General features: G+C 43.2%; 1 protein-coding gene across 5 annotated transcripts in view; it reads right to left on the bottom strand.

The window, feature by feature from the left end:
* Positions 1–14,476, bottom strand: part of LOC139557465 (protein phosphatase 1 regulatory subunit 12B-like) — a 43,655-nt gene that overhangs the window by 22,625 nt on the left and 6,554 nt on the right. For 3 of the 5 annotated variants that reach the window (XM_071372292.1, XM_071372293.1, XM_071372291.1), the window contains exons 3-6: positions 14,225–14,443; positions 13,919–14,033; positions 13,467–13,591; positions 5,479–5,589 (exon numbers count right to left, since the gene is read on the bottom strand). In XM_071372292.1, coding sequence (XP_071228393.1) covers positions 5,479–5,589; positions 13,467–13,591; positions 13,919–14,033; positions 14,225–14,443 — 570 coding nt within the window. Of the gene's footprint in view, positions 1–5,478; positions 5,590–13,466; positions 13,592–13,918; positions 14,034–14,224; positions 14,444–14,476 lie in introns of those variants that run through there. The other 2 variants (XM_071372294.1, XM_071372295.1) reach the window with 2 other exon arrangements.

Genomic DNA, 14,476 nt, shown 5'->3' with positions numbered 1-14,476 from the left:
ACAAAGAGTTGCAGTCTGTTTTGGAATGGGTAGCCAGTAATTAATGGTCCTGAACATCTCTAAAACTAAGAGCATTGTATTTTGTTCAAATAATTTCTAGACCTCATCTGAATCTGGTAATGAATGGTGTGGCTGTTGAACAAGTTGAAGAGACTAAATTACATGGCGTTACCTTAGATTGTAAACTGTCATGGTCAACATATAGATTCAATGGTTGTAAAGATGGGGAGAGGTCTGGCAGTAGTAAAAAGATGCTCTGCTTTTTTGACACCACACTCCAAAAAGCAAGTTCTGCAGGATCTAGTTTTGTCTAATCTTGATTATTGTCCAGTCGTGTGGTCCAGCGCTGCAAGGAAATACCTAGTTAATCTGCAGCTGGCCCAGAACAGAGCGTCACATTTTGCTCTTCATTGTAATCAGAGGGCTGATATACAGTTGAAGTCGGAAGTTTACATACACTTACATTGGAGTCATTAAAACTCATTTTTCAACCACTCCAAAAATTTCTTGTTAACAAACTACAGTTTTGGCAAGTCGGTTAGGACATCTTTTTTGTGCATCACACAAGTAATTTTTCCAACAATTGTTTACAGACAGATTATTTCACTTATAATTCACTGTATCACAATTCCAGTGGGTCAGAAGTTTACATACATTAAGTTGACTGTGCCTTTAAACAGCTTGGAAAATTCCAGAAAATGATGTTAACCTTTCTTGCCCAGGGGTTCCGCTAGCGGAACACCCACAACATTCCGCTGAAAAGGCAGCGCGCGAAATTCAAAAATATTTTTTTGAAATATTTAACTTTCACACATTAACAAGTCCAATACAGCAAATGAAAGATAAACATCTTGTGAATCCAGCCAACGTGTCCGATTTTTAAAATGTTTTACAGCGAAAACACAACATATATTTATGTTAGCTCACCACCAAATCCAAAAAAGCACAGACATTTTTTCACAGCAAAGATAGCTTTCACAAAACCCACAAATAGAGATAAAATTAATCACTAACCTTTGAACATCTTCATCAGATGAGTCATATGACATCATGTTACACAATACATTTATGTTTTGTTCGATAATGTGCATATATATATATAAAAAAAATCTCAGTTTACATTGCCGCGTTACGTGCAGTAATGTTTTGATTCCAAAACATCCGGTGATTTTGCAGAAATACTCATAACAAACATTGATAACAGATGCAAGTGTTATTCACAGAATTAAAGATAAACTTATCCTCTATGCAACCGCTGTGTCAGATTTCAAAATAAACTTTACGGAAAAAGAATAATCTGAGAACGGCGCTCAGAGCACAATCCAGCCAAAGAAATAGTCGCCATTTTGGCGTCAACAGAAGCTACAAAAACACTATAAATATGCACTTACCTTCGAATAACTTCATCAGAAGGCACTCCCAGGATTCCCAGTTCGACAATAAATGATTGAAAAGTTCCATAAAGCCCATCATTTAGCCACTTGTTGTTAGCATGTTCAGCCCACTAATCCATTTTCATGACGCACGAGCAATCCCTCCAGACAAAAACTCAAAAAGTTCCGTTACAGGTCGTAGAAACAAGTCAAATGATGTATGCAATCCATATTTAGGATATGTTTAACATTAATCAACAATAAGGATCCAACCGGAGAATTTCATTGTCTGAAGAAAGAGCATTGGAACGAGAGCACTCTCTCTCGCTCGCGCGCAAAATGAGACTGAGAATGTCTGAAGACCACTCAGTAAAATAGCTCCTATGAGCCCCTCCTTTATAGTAGAATCATATAACCAAAATCTAAAGACGGTGACATCTAGTGGAAGCCCTAGGAAGTGTTTGCTTATCCATAACTATAAGGGGTATCATTTGGCACTGTTTTGAAAATCGAGTTCTCACTTCCTGTTTGGAAGTCTTCTCAGGTTTTTGTCTGCCAAATGAGTTCTGTTATACTTACAGACATAATTCAAACAGTTTTAGAAACTTCAGAGTGTTTTCTATACAATAGTAATAATAATATGCATGTATTACCTTCAGAGTAGGAGGAAATTCAGTTTGGGTACGCAATTCGTTCAAAGTGGAAATGCTGCCCCCTGTCCATAACTGTTATTAAGGCTTTAGAAGCTTCTGATAGGCTAATTGACATCATTTGAGTCAATTGGAGGTGTACCTGTGGATGTATTTCAAGGCCTTCCTTCAAACTCAGTGCCTCTTTGCTTGAAATCAAGGGAAAATCAATGGAACCACGCAGCCGTCATACCGCTCAGGAAGGAGACGCGTTCTGTCTCCTAGAGATTAACATACTTTGGTGTGAAAAGAAGTGCAAGTCAATCCCAGAACACCAGCAAAGGACCTTGTGAAGATGCTGGAGGAAACAAGTACAAAAGTATCTATATCCACAGTAAAACGAGTCCTATATCGACGTAACCTGAAAGGCCGTTCAACAAGGAAGAAGCCACTGCTCCAAAACCGGCATAAAAAAGTCAGACTACAGTTTTCAACTGCACATAGGGACAAAGATTGTACTTTTTAGAAAAATGTCCTCTGGTCTGATTAAACAAAAATAGAACTGTTTGGCCATAATGACCATCGTTATGTTTGGAGGAAAAAGGGGGAGAATTGCAAGCCGAAGAACACCATCCCAACCGTGAAGCACAGGGGTGGCAGCATCATGTTGTGGGGGTGCTTTGCTGCAGGAGGGACTGGTGCACTTCACAAAATAGATGGCATCATGAGGTAGGAAAAGTATGTGGATATATTGAAGCAACATCTCAAGACATCTGTCAGGAAGTTAAAGCTTGGTCGCAAATGGGTCTTCCAAATGGACAATGACCCCAAGTATACTTCCAAAGTTGTGGCAAAATGGCTTAAGGACAACAAAGTCAAGGTATTGGAGTGGCCATCACAAAGCCCTGACCTCAATCCTATAGAACATTTGTGGGCAGAACTGAAAAAGCGTGTGCGAGCAAGGAGGCCTACAAACCTGACTCAGTTACACCAGCTCTGTCAGGAGGAATGGGCCAAAATTCACCCAACTTATTGTGGGAAGCTTGTGGAAGGCTACCCGAAACGTTGGACCCAAGTTAAACAATTTAAAGGCAATGCTACCAAATACTAATTGAGTGTATGTAAAATTCTGACCCACTGGGAATGTGATGAAAGAAATAAGCGCTGAAATAAATCATTCTCTCTACTATTATTCTGACATTTCACATTCTTAAAATAAAGTGGTGATCCTAACTGACCCAAGACAGGGAATTTTTTACCAGGATTAAATGTCAGGAATTGTGAAAAACTGAGTTTAAATGTATTTGGCTAAGGTGTATGAAAACTTCCAACTTCAACTGTACATACTATGCATGCCAGTTTCTCTTGGCTAAGAGTTGAGGAGAGACTGACTGCATTACTTATTTTTATAAGAAAAATTGTGTTGAAAAACCCAAATTGTTTGCATAGTCAACTTACACAAACTCTGACACACACACTTATCCCACCAGTTATGCCACCAGGGGTCTTTTCACAGTCTCCAATTCCAGAACAAATTACAGTATTATATAGCACCCTTATTGCATGGAACTTCCTTCCATCTCATATTGCTCAAATAAACAGCATAAAGCAACACCTCGCGGCACAACGCCGCTCCCCTATTTGACCTAGATAGTTTGTGTGTATGCATTGATATGTAGGCTATGTGTGTCTTTAAAAAAAAAGTATGTAGTTCTGTCCTTGAGCTGTTCTTGTCTATTGAGGTTCTTTATTATGTCATTCTGTATTATGTTTCATGTTTTGTGTGGACCCCAGGAAGAGTAGCTGCTGCTTTTGCAACAACTATTGGGGATCCTAATAAAATACCAAATACAGTACTGTGGTAGTGGGGGGTCATGATATGGTACTGTCAGTACTGAGGTAGTGGATGGTCATGATACGGTACTGTCAGTACTGAGGTAGTGGGTGGTCATGATACGGTACTGTCAGTACTGAGGTAGTGGGTGGTCATGATACGGTACTGTCAGTACTGAGGTAGTGGGTGGTCATGATACGGTACTGTCAGTACTGAGGTAGTGGGTGGTCATGATACGGTACTGTCAGTACTGAGGTAGTGGGTGGTCATGATACGGTACTGTCAGTACTGAGGTAGTGGGTGGTCATGATACGGTACTGTCAGTACTGAGGTAGTGGGTGGTCATGATATGGTACTGTCAGTACTGAGGTAGTGGGTGGTCATGATATGGTACTGTCAGTACTGAGGTAGTGGGTGGTCATGATACGGTACTGTCAGTACTGAGGTAGTGGGTGGTCATGATACGGTACTGTCAGTACTGAGGTAGTGGGTGGTCATGATACGGTACTGTCAGTACTGAGGTAGTGGGTGGTCATGATACGGTACTGTCAGTACTGAGGTAGTGGGTGCTCATGATACGGTACTGTCAGTACTGAGGTAGTGGGTGGTCATGACCTGATTCTGTGCCTCTCTAATACGGAATCGCATTACTTCCATCTGAAAACCCATTTCTTCTTGTTTTTTTTTTTTTAATTATTTAAACGAGCATATATTGCTACTAAAGGAGAGGCAACACCATGAAATAATGCAGTAATAAATAACACATCAGTAAATGTCAATCCTATCAATAAATAAAACATGAGAAAAAGACATTCTGAAAAACAACAACAGGAAATGGCAGATGGAATATTTCAATCCAAAAGAATTTTCCAGAATAAGCGGCCATGTGCACAGCACTTCATAGCAGATACTCCCTCCTTCCCTCTCTCTCTTTCAAGGGTTGTGAAACACTCAAGTGGTTGGAACAGTGACCCGTCCAATCATGTGTTAAGGAGCCTCCAGAGCACACATCTAAATACATACAGTACCAGTCAAAAGTTTGGACACACCTACTCATTCAAGTTTTTTGTTTGTTATTTTTTTACTATTTTCTACATTGTAGTATAATAGTGAAGACATCAAAACTATGAAATAACACATGGAATTGTGTAGTAACCAAAAAAGTGTTAAACAAATCTAAATCTATTTTATATTTTAGCTTCTTCAAGGTAGCCACCCTTTGCCTTGCTTTACATCCTGCCTAAGAACAGCTCTTAGCTGTGGTATATTGGCCATATACCACACCCCCTCGTGCCTTATTGCTTAATTAACACCCATGTACTGTAAGGTGTTTAGTTTAGGTTTAATGAAAATGGATATTGGATTAGCACACTACAGATGTGACAATTCCAATAGGAGCTGGGAGTAAACCAGACACAACTTAATCAGCCTTTAAGAGCCTTTGATAGCTACACGTCGCTTTAGAGTCACACACCCACACACAGTTAATTAGGGATTATCAGTGATACTCTGAGACAGATGCAAAATCTTAGGAATTCATACGAACAGAATGCGCTTGTTTCTACAGTTTAAATAAGTTTAAAGCGGAAAAACCATGACTACTCTGAAGTTCCGACAGAGAGAAAAAAGTTTAGGGTCTTACTCTGAAGTTCTTGGCGGTAGGAGAGGGTGAAGAGGGTGGTGAGTCGGACAGAGACTTCCTTGTCCTGGACAGCTCCTTGGTGCGGGGGTACATAGATGACATCTCCACACTCTACCCAGGACACAGAGGCAAGTCTGGTTAAGCCTCTACAGTAACATCCACAGACAGAGGCTTCCAATCCAGAACAGACAACAGCTGCACAGATCCACAGATCTCCTCTTAGGCTACGACTGTGCAGACACCTATGGCTGTTGTTGCTGCTGCGCTCATCCTGACTGGGGATCCTGACCAACAGGTGTGTGTGAGGAGCCCGCTCCACAGTCCAGAGGGCTGGAGAGAGAGACCACTGCTAACTTTAGAAATATTGCTGCTGATATGACCTACCTTCCCTTCTTCCTCCACAAAGTAAAGACAGCAAAGTAATCATTGGACAATAATGAAAACAACCAAAATAGCTATTTCTCCTCTTGGCTAGTACAACTCCTACAAAGACATGCACCTCTGTTTTTCTTAAAAAGTAGACAAATCAACTTAGTTGAGGATTGTTGGACCACAGCTTCAGCACTCCGAGACCCTTTCGTACATCAAAGTGGACACAACACACTAAGTCCTCACATCCAAAGATAAACCCAACCACAGTGAAAAGTTTGTTCCAGATGATCTCTTAGCCCATGTTTCTCTAAATATCCACTCTCTCTCCTTTTACCTCCCCCTCTATCTCTCCTCCCCAACTCTCCTCTCTCCTGTCCCAACTCTCTCTCTCACCCTCCTCCCCTCTCTCTCTCGCCTTTCCCTGCTCACTCTAGCTCTGGCAGAACTCTCTGGCAGGCTGCCAGAGGCTCTGCTGTGTACAAGCTCTGGGCTAAAGCTGTCCATTGATGTGGATGAGGATAAGGAGAGGGGGAAGTAGACAGACAGAAGTAGGGGGCTGATACTGAGGTTCCAGAGGTTCAGCTTTAACACTTGGGGGGAGTCAAGATCAACAGTGACCCATCAAGTAACCCTGTCCTCCCATGATGCTCTGGGAAGAAGTAATGTTAGTATGAGTGTTGACATTTGGATGTAGAGCCACTGTGTCCGAGCCCTCTCTCCTTTTCACAATCTGTTTCATAGTACTTGCCATGCTGCACTGTAAAGTGAGCTAAGCTCACATGCTAATTTTAAGGCAACACTCCACTCCATAGTGGTTTTGATATCTTCCTGCATTATCGGTTACCTCACACACACAGCGGCCTGTCAACAATGACTAGATCTGTGGCAACTGCATTGGGTTCTAGAGCACTGAAGTATTAAGTTGCTGCTATGTTTCTCTTTCTATCATACACAATCCCCCATCCTCCCATCCCTCTTTCCCTTCCTCTCAGATTCTGCGCACACAGGCCAGAGGCTCACTGCTACCTTGTTTTTAAAGAGGTTTGCAGTGCTGTGGCTCTTCCTGGACTCTTTTATCCTCTTCGCTCATCTACTGAAAGAGACAGAGAGAGACAGAGAAACAGAGACTGATAGAGAGAATGAGACAGAATGCGAGAGAGAGAGAGAGAGAGAGAGAGTGCATGAGAGAGAATGAATGCTGGCCTGGCGGTCTTGTGTTGAGCCCTGGCCTGGCATGCTCCCCTCCCCTTGCTTTGAGTCATACTGAGGACAGAGGTCTGTCTCTCCTGTTTCTCTCCTTTTTAACGAGTGGACCCGGTGACCGTTGCACATGGCAAATACAACCATTCAACTGCAGCAAAGAAATGAGACACAATAAGAGAAAAATAAATCTTCAAACTGAGATTTTTTTTTTTTTTATGTACATTGATTTTGCACGTTAGATCTCTCTGTGATTTAAAACATTGGTGTGCAGGCAGAATACAGATTTTTCCTGGAGTTTTGACTTGTCATGTCATATCAATGATACATTACATGTGCTTTATGGCCCATAGTTTAAGATAAGCACCACAGAAGTTTCACGTAATATAAATCCTGATATATGAGATTCCAATCTGTCCATATGGATTGTTCCAATACATATTCAACCAGCTTCACAGACCATCTGTGCTAGTCTGCTGGACAGTCTGAGTTCCTACTAGCTCATCAGGAAGTCCAATGGCTTCCCTGTGGCAGTGAACTGCACTGGCCCTGGCTGTGGAGATAGGCCTGCTGAGACCTATATAAAGAGTTGATTTCAGTCCCACACACTGGATCTGGGGCTTAGGTTGAGTAGACTGGCTCTCTCCTTTATGACTTTCAATATGGAACATTCTCATATATCACTTGGCTAGGGTCCCCTCCTCTCCTCTCTCTCCACTTCCAACTCGGAATAACTCTGGTCCTTAAACACTTACTTTGGAGTAAAGTCCCGGTTACTGTCATTTGTGTTTTGTCATATGTTACTCTGACAGGTGTAAAATAAAGAGTTTTCAAAAAGTGGATAGTGGCTGCTCAACTAGTGTAGGTGTTCCTGGCAGAGACAGGTCCCTGGTGTGTGGTCATTCTGCAAGTCACATAGAGGCCAAAACCCAAACAGTCACAGAGAGACAAAAACACATATAAATGCACAGAGACACATATAATAAAACATACAGATACCTGCAGACAGACATACTCTCTCTCCATCTGTTTTCCTGCCTTCACCGGTCTAGTGATCTTTAGCATCTTTATGGGGGTTGAGCTGTGCCTTGGCCTAAGTCACAGCTGAGAGATGATGAGTTCAGAGAGAGGTCACAGATACTCTGGGGTTCTAATACTACCCTCAACCCTCCTAAGCCAACCTGCTAACTGCAGCAGTAGAACTGCTGAATCTCTGTAGCACACACAGCTAAGCTCCATGCCGTGATGGGCTATCCAGAACTATCTCTCCTTACATTGAGAGTGGGTCTATCAAACAGTCCTGTGTTTAGCTCTCAGAGCTGTCATAAATTCTGAATAAGTGAATAATCAGGTCTGTGATGATAGAGGGAACAGAAGGCTCTCTCTGATAACTTAATCTAAACATCAGGAGCAGGAGAAAGTAGTAATTATGCCTGGCAGCAAAGTCTCTCGCTCTATCTCTATTTTTCTCTCTCTTTCTCTCCCTCAGCCTCCCCGTTAATAATCCCCTTTCAGAGCAGTGAAAGCCGTGAGGTCTTCAGCTGAGATCTACTGCACCTGTCTCTGGGCTCTGTTCTTGAAAAGCAGAGAGAGAGAGAGAGGAGAGAGTCTGCTCAGATCATTATAGAGGCAGGCAGAGGTCACCGTTGGTAATGGGACCTGCGGGCACCTTTCCATCCTTTCCAGATGAAACCATGCTCACTGGATGGGGGGGGGGGGGGGGGGGCATTATCACAATCAGATTTAGGTCCTTGGTTAACGCTGAGGAACGCTCATGTTACTGACCGTCCATGTCTGGGATTCTACCGTAGGACAGCAGGACGGTGATAGAGACGGTGAGCTCAAAAAGCTATCACTACCCCTTACCATCCTCATGTTAATCTACATTATTCTCTGTGACTCCCTTCCACGCCCTGGCATCCACCAAATTGCCTCAGCCCACTCCCATTAATAAAATGGCAGCAGTTTTACGAGCGCCTAACCAATTGTGCTATTTTGCGTTATTTGTAACTTATTTTGTACATAATGTTTCTGCCACCATACCTTACGGCAAAAAAGAGCTTCTGGATATCAGGACAGCGATTACTCACCTCGGATAGAACAAAGATTTTATCTTCAAAAAGCAGGGCGCACAGGATATTCTGTGAACACCTGACAAGACCAACATCCCCGTAATTGGCAAGAGAAAGAGACGCAGGTACAGAGGACACAAAGCGGGGTGCCTCGTAAGGATCCGCAGAAGGCGAGTGGGAAAGCTGCCGTTACCATCAATATTACTCGCCAACATACAATCATTGGACAATAAATTAGATGAGGTACGATCACAAATATCCTACCAACAGGACAACAAAAACTGTAACATCTTGTGTTTCACGGAATCGTGGCTGAATGATGACATGGATATTCAGCTAGCAGGTTATATGCTGCACCGGCTAGATAGAACAGCACACTCCGGTAAGACGAGGGGGGGCGGCCTGTGCATATTTGTAAACAACAGCTGGTGCACAAAATCTAAGGAAGTCTCTAGATTTTGCTCGCATGAAGTAGAGTATCTTATGATACACTGTAGACCACACTATTTACCAAGAGAGTTTTCTTCTATACTTTTCGTGTCTGTTTATTTACCACCACAGACGGATGCTGGCACTAAGACCGCACTCAGTCAGCTGTATAAGAAAATAAGCAAACAGGAATCCGCGTACCCAGAGGAGGTGCTCCTAGTGGCTGGAAACTTTAATGCAAGGAAACTTAAATCAGTTTTAACTAATCTCTATCAACATGTTAAACTCGCAACCAGAGGGAAAAAAATTCTAGATCACCTGTACTCCACACACAGAGATGCGTACAAATCTCTCCCTCGCCCTCCATTTGGTAAATCTGACCACAATTCTGTCCTCCTGATTCCTGCTTACAAGCTAAAATTAAAGCAGGAAGCACCAGTGACCCGGTCTATAAAAAAGTGGTCAGATGAAGCAGATGCTAAATTACAGGACTGTTTTGCTATCACAGACTGCAACATGTTCCGGGATTCTTCTGATTGCATTGAGGACTACACCACATCAGTCACTGGCTTTATCAATAAGTGCATCGAGGACGTCGTCCCCACAGTGACTGTACATACATACCCCAACCAGAAACCATGGATTGCAGGCAACATTCGCACTGAGCTAAAGGGTAGAGCTGCCGCTTTCAAGGTGCGTGACTCTAACCGTATAAGCGTATAAGAAATCCTGCTATGCTCTCCGACGAACCATCAAACAGGCAAAGCGCCAATACAGGGCTAAGATTTAATTCTACTACACCGGCTCTAATGCTCATCTTATGTGGCAGGGCTTGCAAACTATTACAGAAAACAAACGGAAGCACAGCCGCGAGCTGCCCAGTGACATGAGCCTACCAGATGAGCTAAATCACTTCTATGCTTGCTTCGAGGCAAGCAACACTGAGGCATGCATGAGAGCATCAGCTGTTCCGGATGACTCTGTGATCACGCTCTCTGTAGCCGACGTGAGTAAGACCTTTAAACAGGTCAACATTCACAAGGCCGCGGGGCCAGACGGATTACCAGGACGTGTGCTCCAAGCATTTCGCTGTAAGGTCTACACCTGTTGTATTCAGCGCACGTGACAAATAAACTTTGATTTGATTTGTGCTGACCAACTGGCAGGTGTCTTCACTGACATTTTCAACATGTCCCTGATTGAGTCTGTAATACCAACATGTTTCAAGAAGACCACGATAGTCCCTGTGTCCAAGAACACTAAGGCAACCTGTCTAAATGACTACGGACTCACGTCCGTAGCCATGAAGTGCTTTGAAAGGCTGGTAATGGCTCACATCAACACCATTATCCTAGACCCACACCAATTTGCATACCGCCCTAACAGATCCACAGATGATGCAATCTTTATTGCACTCCACACTGCCCTTTCCCACCTGGACAAAATAAACACTTACGTGAGAATGCAACTGGATCCTGGACTTCCTGACGGGCCGCCCCAAGGTGGTGAGGGTAGGTAGCAACACATCTGCCATGCTGATCCTCAACACTGGAGCTCCCCAGGGGTGCGTGCTCTCCTGTACTCCCTGTTCACCCGCGACTGCGTGTCCAGGCACGACTCCAACACCATCATTAAGTTTGCAGATGACATAACAGTGGTAGACCTGATCACCGACAACGACAAGACAGCCTATAGAGAGGAGGTCAGAGACCTGGCTGGGTGGTGCCAGAATAACAACCTATCCCTCAACGTAACCAAGACTAAGGAGATGATTGTGGACTACAGGAAAAGGAGGACCGAGCATGCCCCCATTCTCATCGACAGGGCCGTAGTGGAGCAGGTTAAGAGCTTCAAGTTCCTTGGTGTCCACATCACCAACAAACTAGAATGGTCCAAACACACCAAGGCAGTCGTGAAGAGGGCATGACAAAGCCTATTCCGCCTCAGGAAACTAAAAAGATTTGGTATGGGTCCTCAGATCCTCAAAAGGTTCTACAGCTGCAACATCGAGAGCATCCTGACTGGTTGCATCACTGCCTGGTACGGCAACTGCTCGGCCCCCGACCGCAAGGCACTACAGAGGGTAGTGCGTGCAGACCAGTACATCACCAGGGCTTAGCTGCCTGCCATCTTGGACCTCTACACCAGGCGGTGTCAGAGGAAGGCCTAAAAATTGTCAAAGACCCCTGCCACCCCAGTCATAGACTGTTCTCTCTACTACTGCATGGTAAGAGGTACCGGAGCGCCAAGTCTAGGACCAAAAGGCTTCTCAACAGCTTTTACCCCCCAAGCCATAAGACTCCTGAACAGGTAATCAAATGACAACCCAGACTATTTGAATTGTGCCCCCCCCCCCCAACCCCTCTTTTACGCTGCTGCTACTCTCTGTTTATCATATATGCATAGTAACTTTAACTATACATACATGTACATACTACCTCAATTAGCCCGACTAACCGGTGCCTGTATTTAGCCTCGCTACTGTTATTTTTCACTGTCTTTTTTTATTTCTTTACTTGTCTTTATCTATTGTTCACCTAATACCTATTTTTTACATAAAAATTGCACTGTTGGTTAGGGCCTGTAAGTAAGAATTTCACTGTAAGGTCTAAACCTGTTGTATTCGGAGCGTGTGACAAATAAACTTTGATTTGATTATCCTTTCCCCAATCAGTATATTTCTGGGCATCTCCATTTCCCTGTAAGCCCATTCAAGTTGGAATTCCTAATGGTGAAACTGCCACGACCGTTTGCAATATTACAACAACAAAGAAGTTACTGCAAACAACCAACACTGTTATTTCCCCTCTGACATCATTGCACGTACGATAGAAGAGCACTCACTATATGTACTGCAATTTGTTTACCATGCTCCTCAGTTCGGCAATAAAAACAATAACAATGGTGGTGGGGCGGCCAGTGGCGCTGTTTCCCCCTACTGAGGATTCCATCTTTAAGGGAAATGAACAGAATTAGTAACTGTGAGCTTTTTGCTGAAACATGTTTTGAAAGGGATTTCCAGCCTCATAGGTTCATTCTGCCCTGGGAGGAATGTACACCTTGGGCTGCATGGAGACAGTCTGTGCAGATACCTAACCTACAGGTGGAAGGAACACACCATCATAGACAGAGAGAGACAGAGAGAAACAGAGAGAGAGAGTGTTGAATTGACTACAGTATAATTATGGCTGTAGAATTCAACGCTGAGAAGCAGAAGAACAGCTCCCTGTTTTGCCCAATATGGTATGGAATGTCAAGATACCTCGAGCATGTATGTGGTAGGAGAGGGAGAGAGAAGGGAAGAGAAGGAGAGGGAGTATGTGGGTACTGGAGCATGCCCTGGACTATCTCCCACTGTGATAGCAAAACAGCCCAATCACAAACACTCCCAAAGCAAACTACACTAACATTGCAGTACCTCTGTAATCATTGCATCACAGATCCTCTTTCATGGTCTCTGTGTGCAAGGCTATTGTTATTATGTGAATCAAAGAAATGCAGCTTTGAACACACACAACTAATCACACACACAATCACAATCACACACGCACACACACTTAATTGCAATACAATATGATATTTCAAGAATCATAGGAATCCCCCACTATGACAATAGAATCAGTGAGGTGTGTAATATAATATAATAATAAAATTGCCCATTTCAAACCCATCTAATGTTCATCAACAAATGCCCCATCATCTGGGAGGAAAATGGTACTGTACTGAAATCATAGTGTTTTTTGCCCCACCTACTGGTGGCTGAAAATGTCACAGACGTTTCTCGAAGTAGTTTGCTCACTATTTGGATTTTGTTTTTATTCACCTTTAATTGTGAAAAATTTCAAATCTATAAGATCCTATCTTTGACATTGTTAGTAAATGTGCTGCGTTTAGTAGGCTCCATACACCACATACCTCAAAATTCTGGTAGGCTTCATCTGACTCTTGGTCACAGAATCGAACTTGTTTCTCTCTTGTGGAGAGGACATGTTTGGAGGGATCCTCAATTGGGTTCTGGTTTTCATCTTTCCATTCAACAACTACAGTATTCACATGATAAGAAACAATCACTAAACAGTTACTGCACCTTACCATGACAAGTTATTTATCCTATAGAGATCTTGCAGTAAAAAACAAAAAAACAAAAAACAACAACTGATCCACTGACTGCATAAAGTCTTACATAAACTGGGTGTCAGGTATAACTTGTTCTTCCTATGGTACAGTATGTCACATGACAAGGATATTCAGGAAGACTAACATTTCTGTAACAAAGCAACTTCCTTAACATGGTTGAGCAGAAAAATGTAAACACATCTGTATTCAGGCATAACTGTGTGACTGTGTACAATGGTTGGGTTTCTGACCTCTGGGGGATGTGCGGTTGGCCAGGCTGTTGGAGGTGTAAGGCAAGGTATAGGGCCCACTGGCAGAGGAATACTCTGCCTCCATGGTCCCCAGCCTTGATCTATGATTTCCGAGCTTGAAATGAGAAAAAAACTGCACTTCAATGCTTGGCTCATCTGAATCTCAAACTACACAGCTACTATAGTACAAGATGATCTCTCACAAAATTACATTACCATAGATTATCTATTGTAACAATAACCAATGACAACAATACGATCCTAAGGGGAAAGGCTAACGCAAAATTATTAAGGTTTTATCCCCACCTCATCTATCTCCCTGCTCCATGTGGGACTGTGATCCTCTGTCTCCATAGACTGAGCCAGGTTGGTCCTGGTCTCTCCTCTGTCCTCTGCAGACCATTTTCCCTGCAGACAGGACCTGTCAGTCAGTCTGCTATGTCCATCCTCTGTATGTCTGTCTCTGTCAAGGGGAGACAGGCTGTTGGTCCTCTGAGCTTCCTTCAGTTCAGCCAGGGTCACACCCTGAGGAAGACACAGACAGTACATCCATAGATC

This window comes from Salvelinus alpinus, chromosome 28, assembly GCF_045679555.1.
Source record: "Salvelinus alpinus chromosome 28, SLU_Salpinus.1, whole genome shotgun sequence".
NCBI classification, from domain to species: domain Eukaryota; kingdom Metazoa; phylum Chordata; class Actinopteri; order Salmoniformes; family Salmonidae; genus Salvelinus; species Salvelinus alpinus.
The sequence above is the reverse complement of the archived record's forward strand: the minus strand, read 5'-3'. Positions and strand labels throughout refer to the sequence as shown.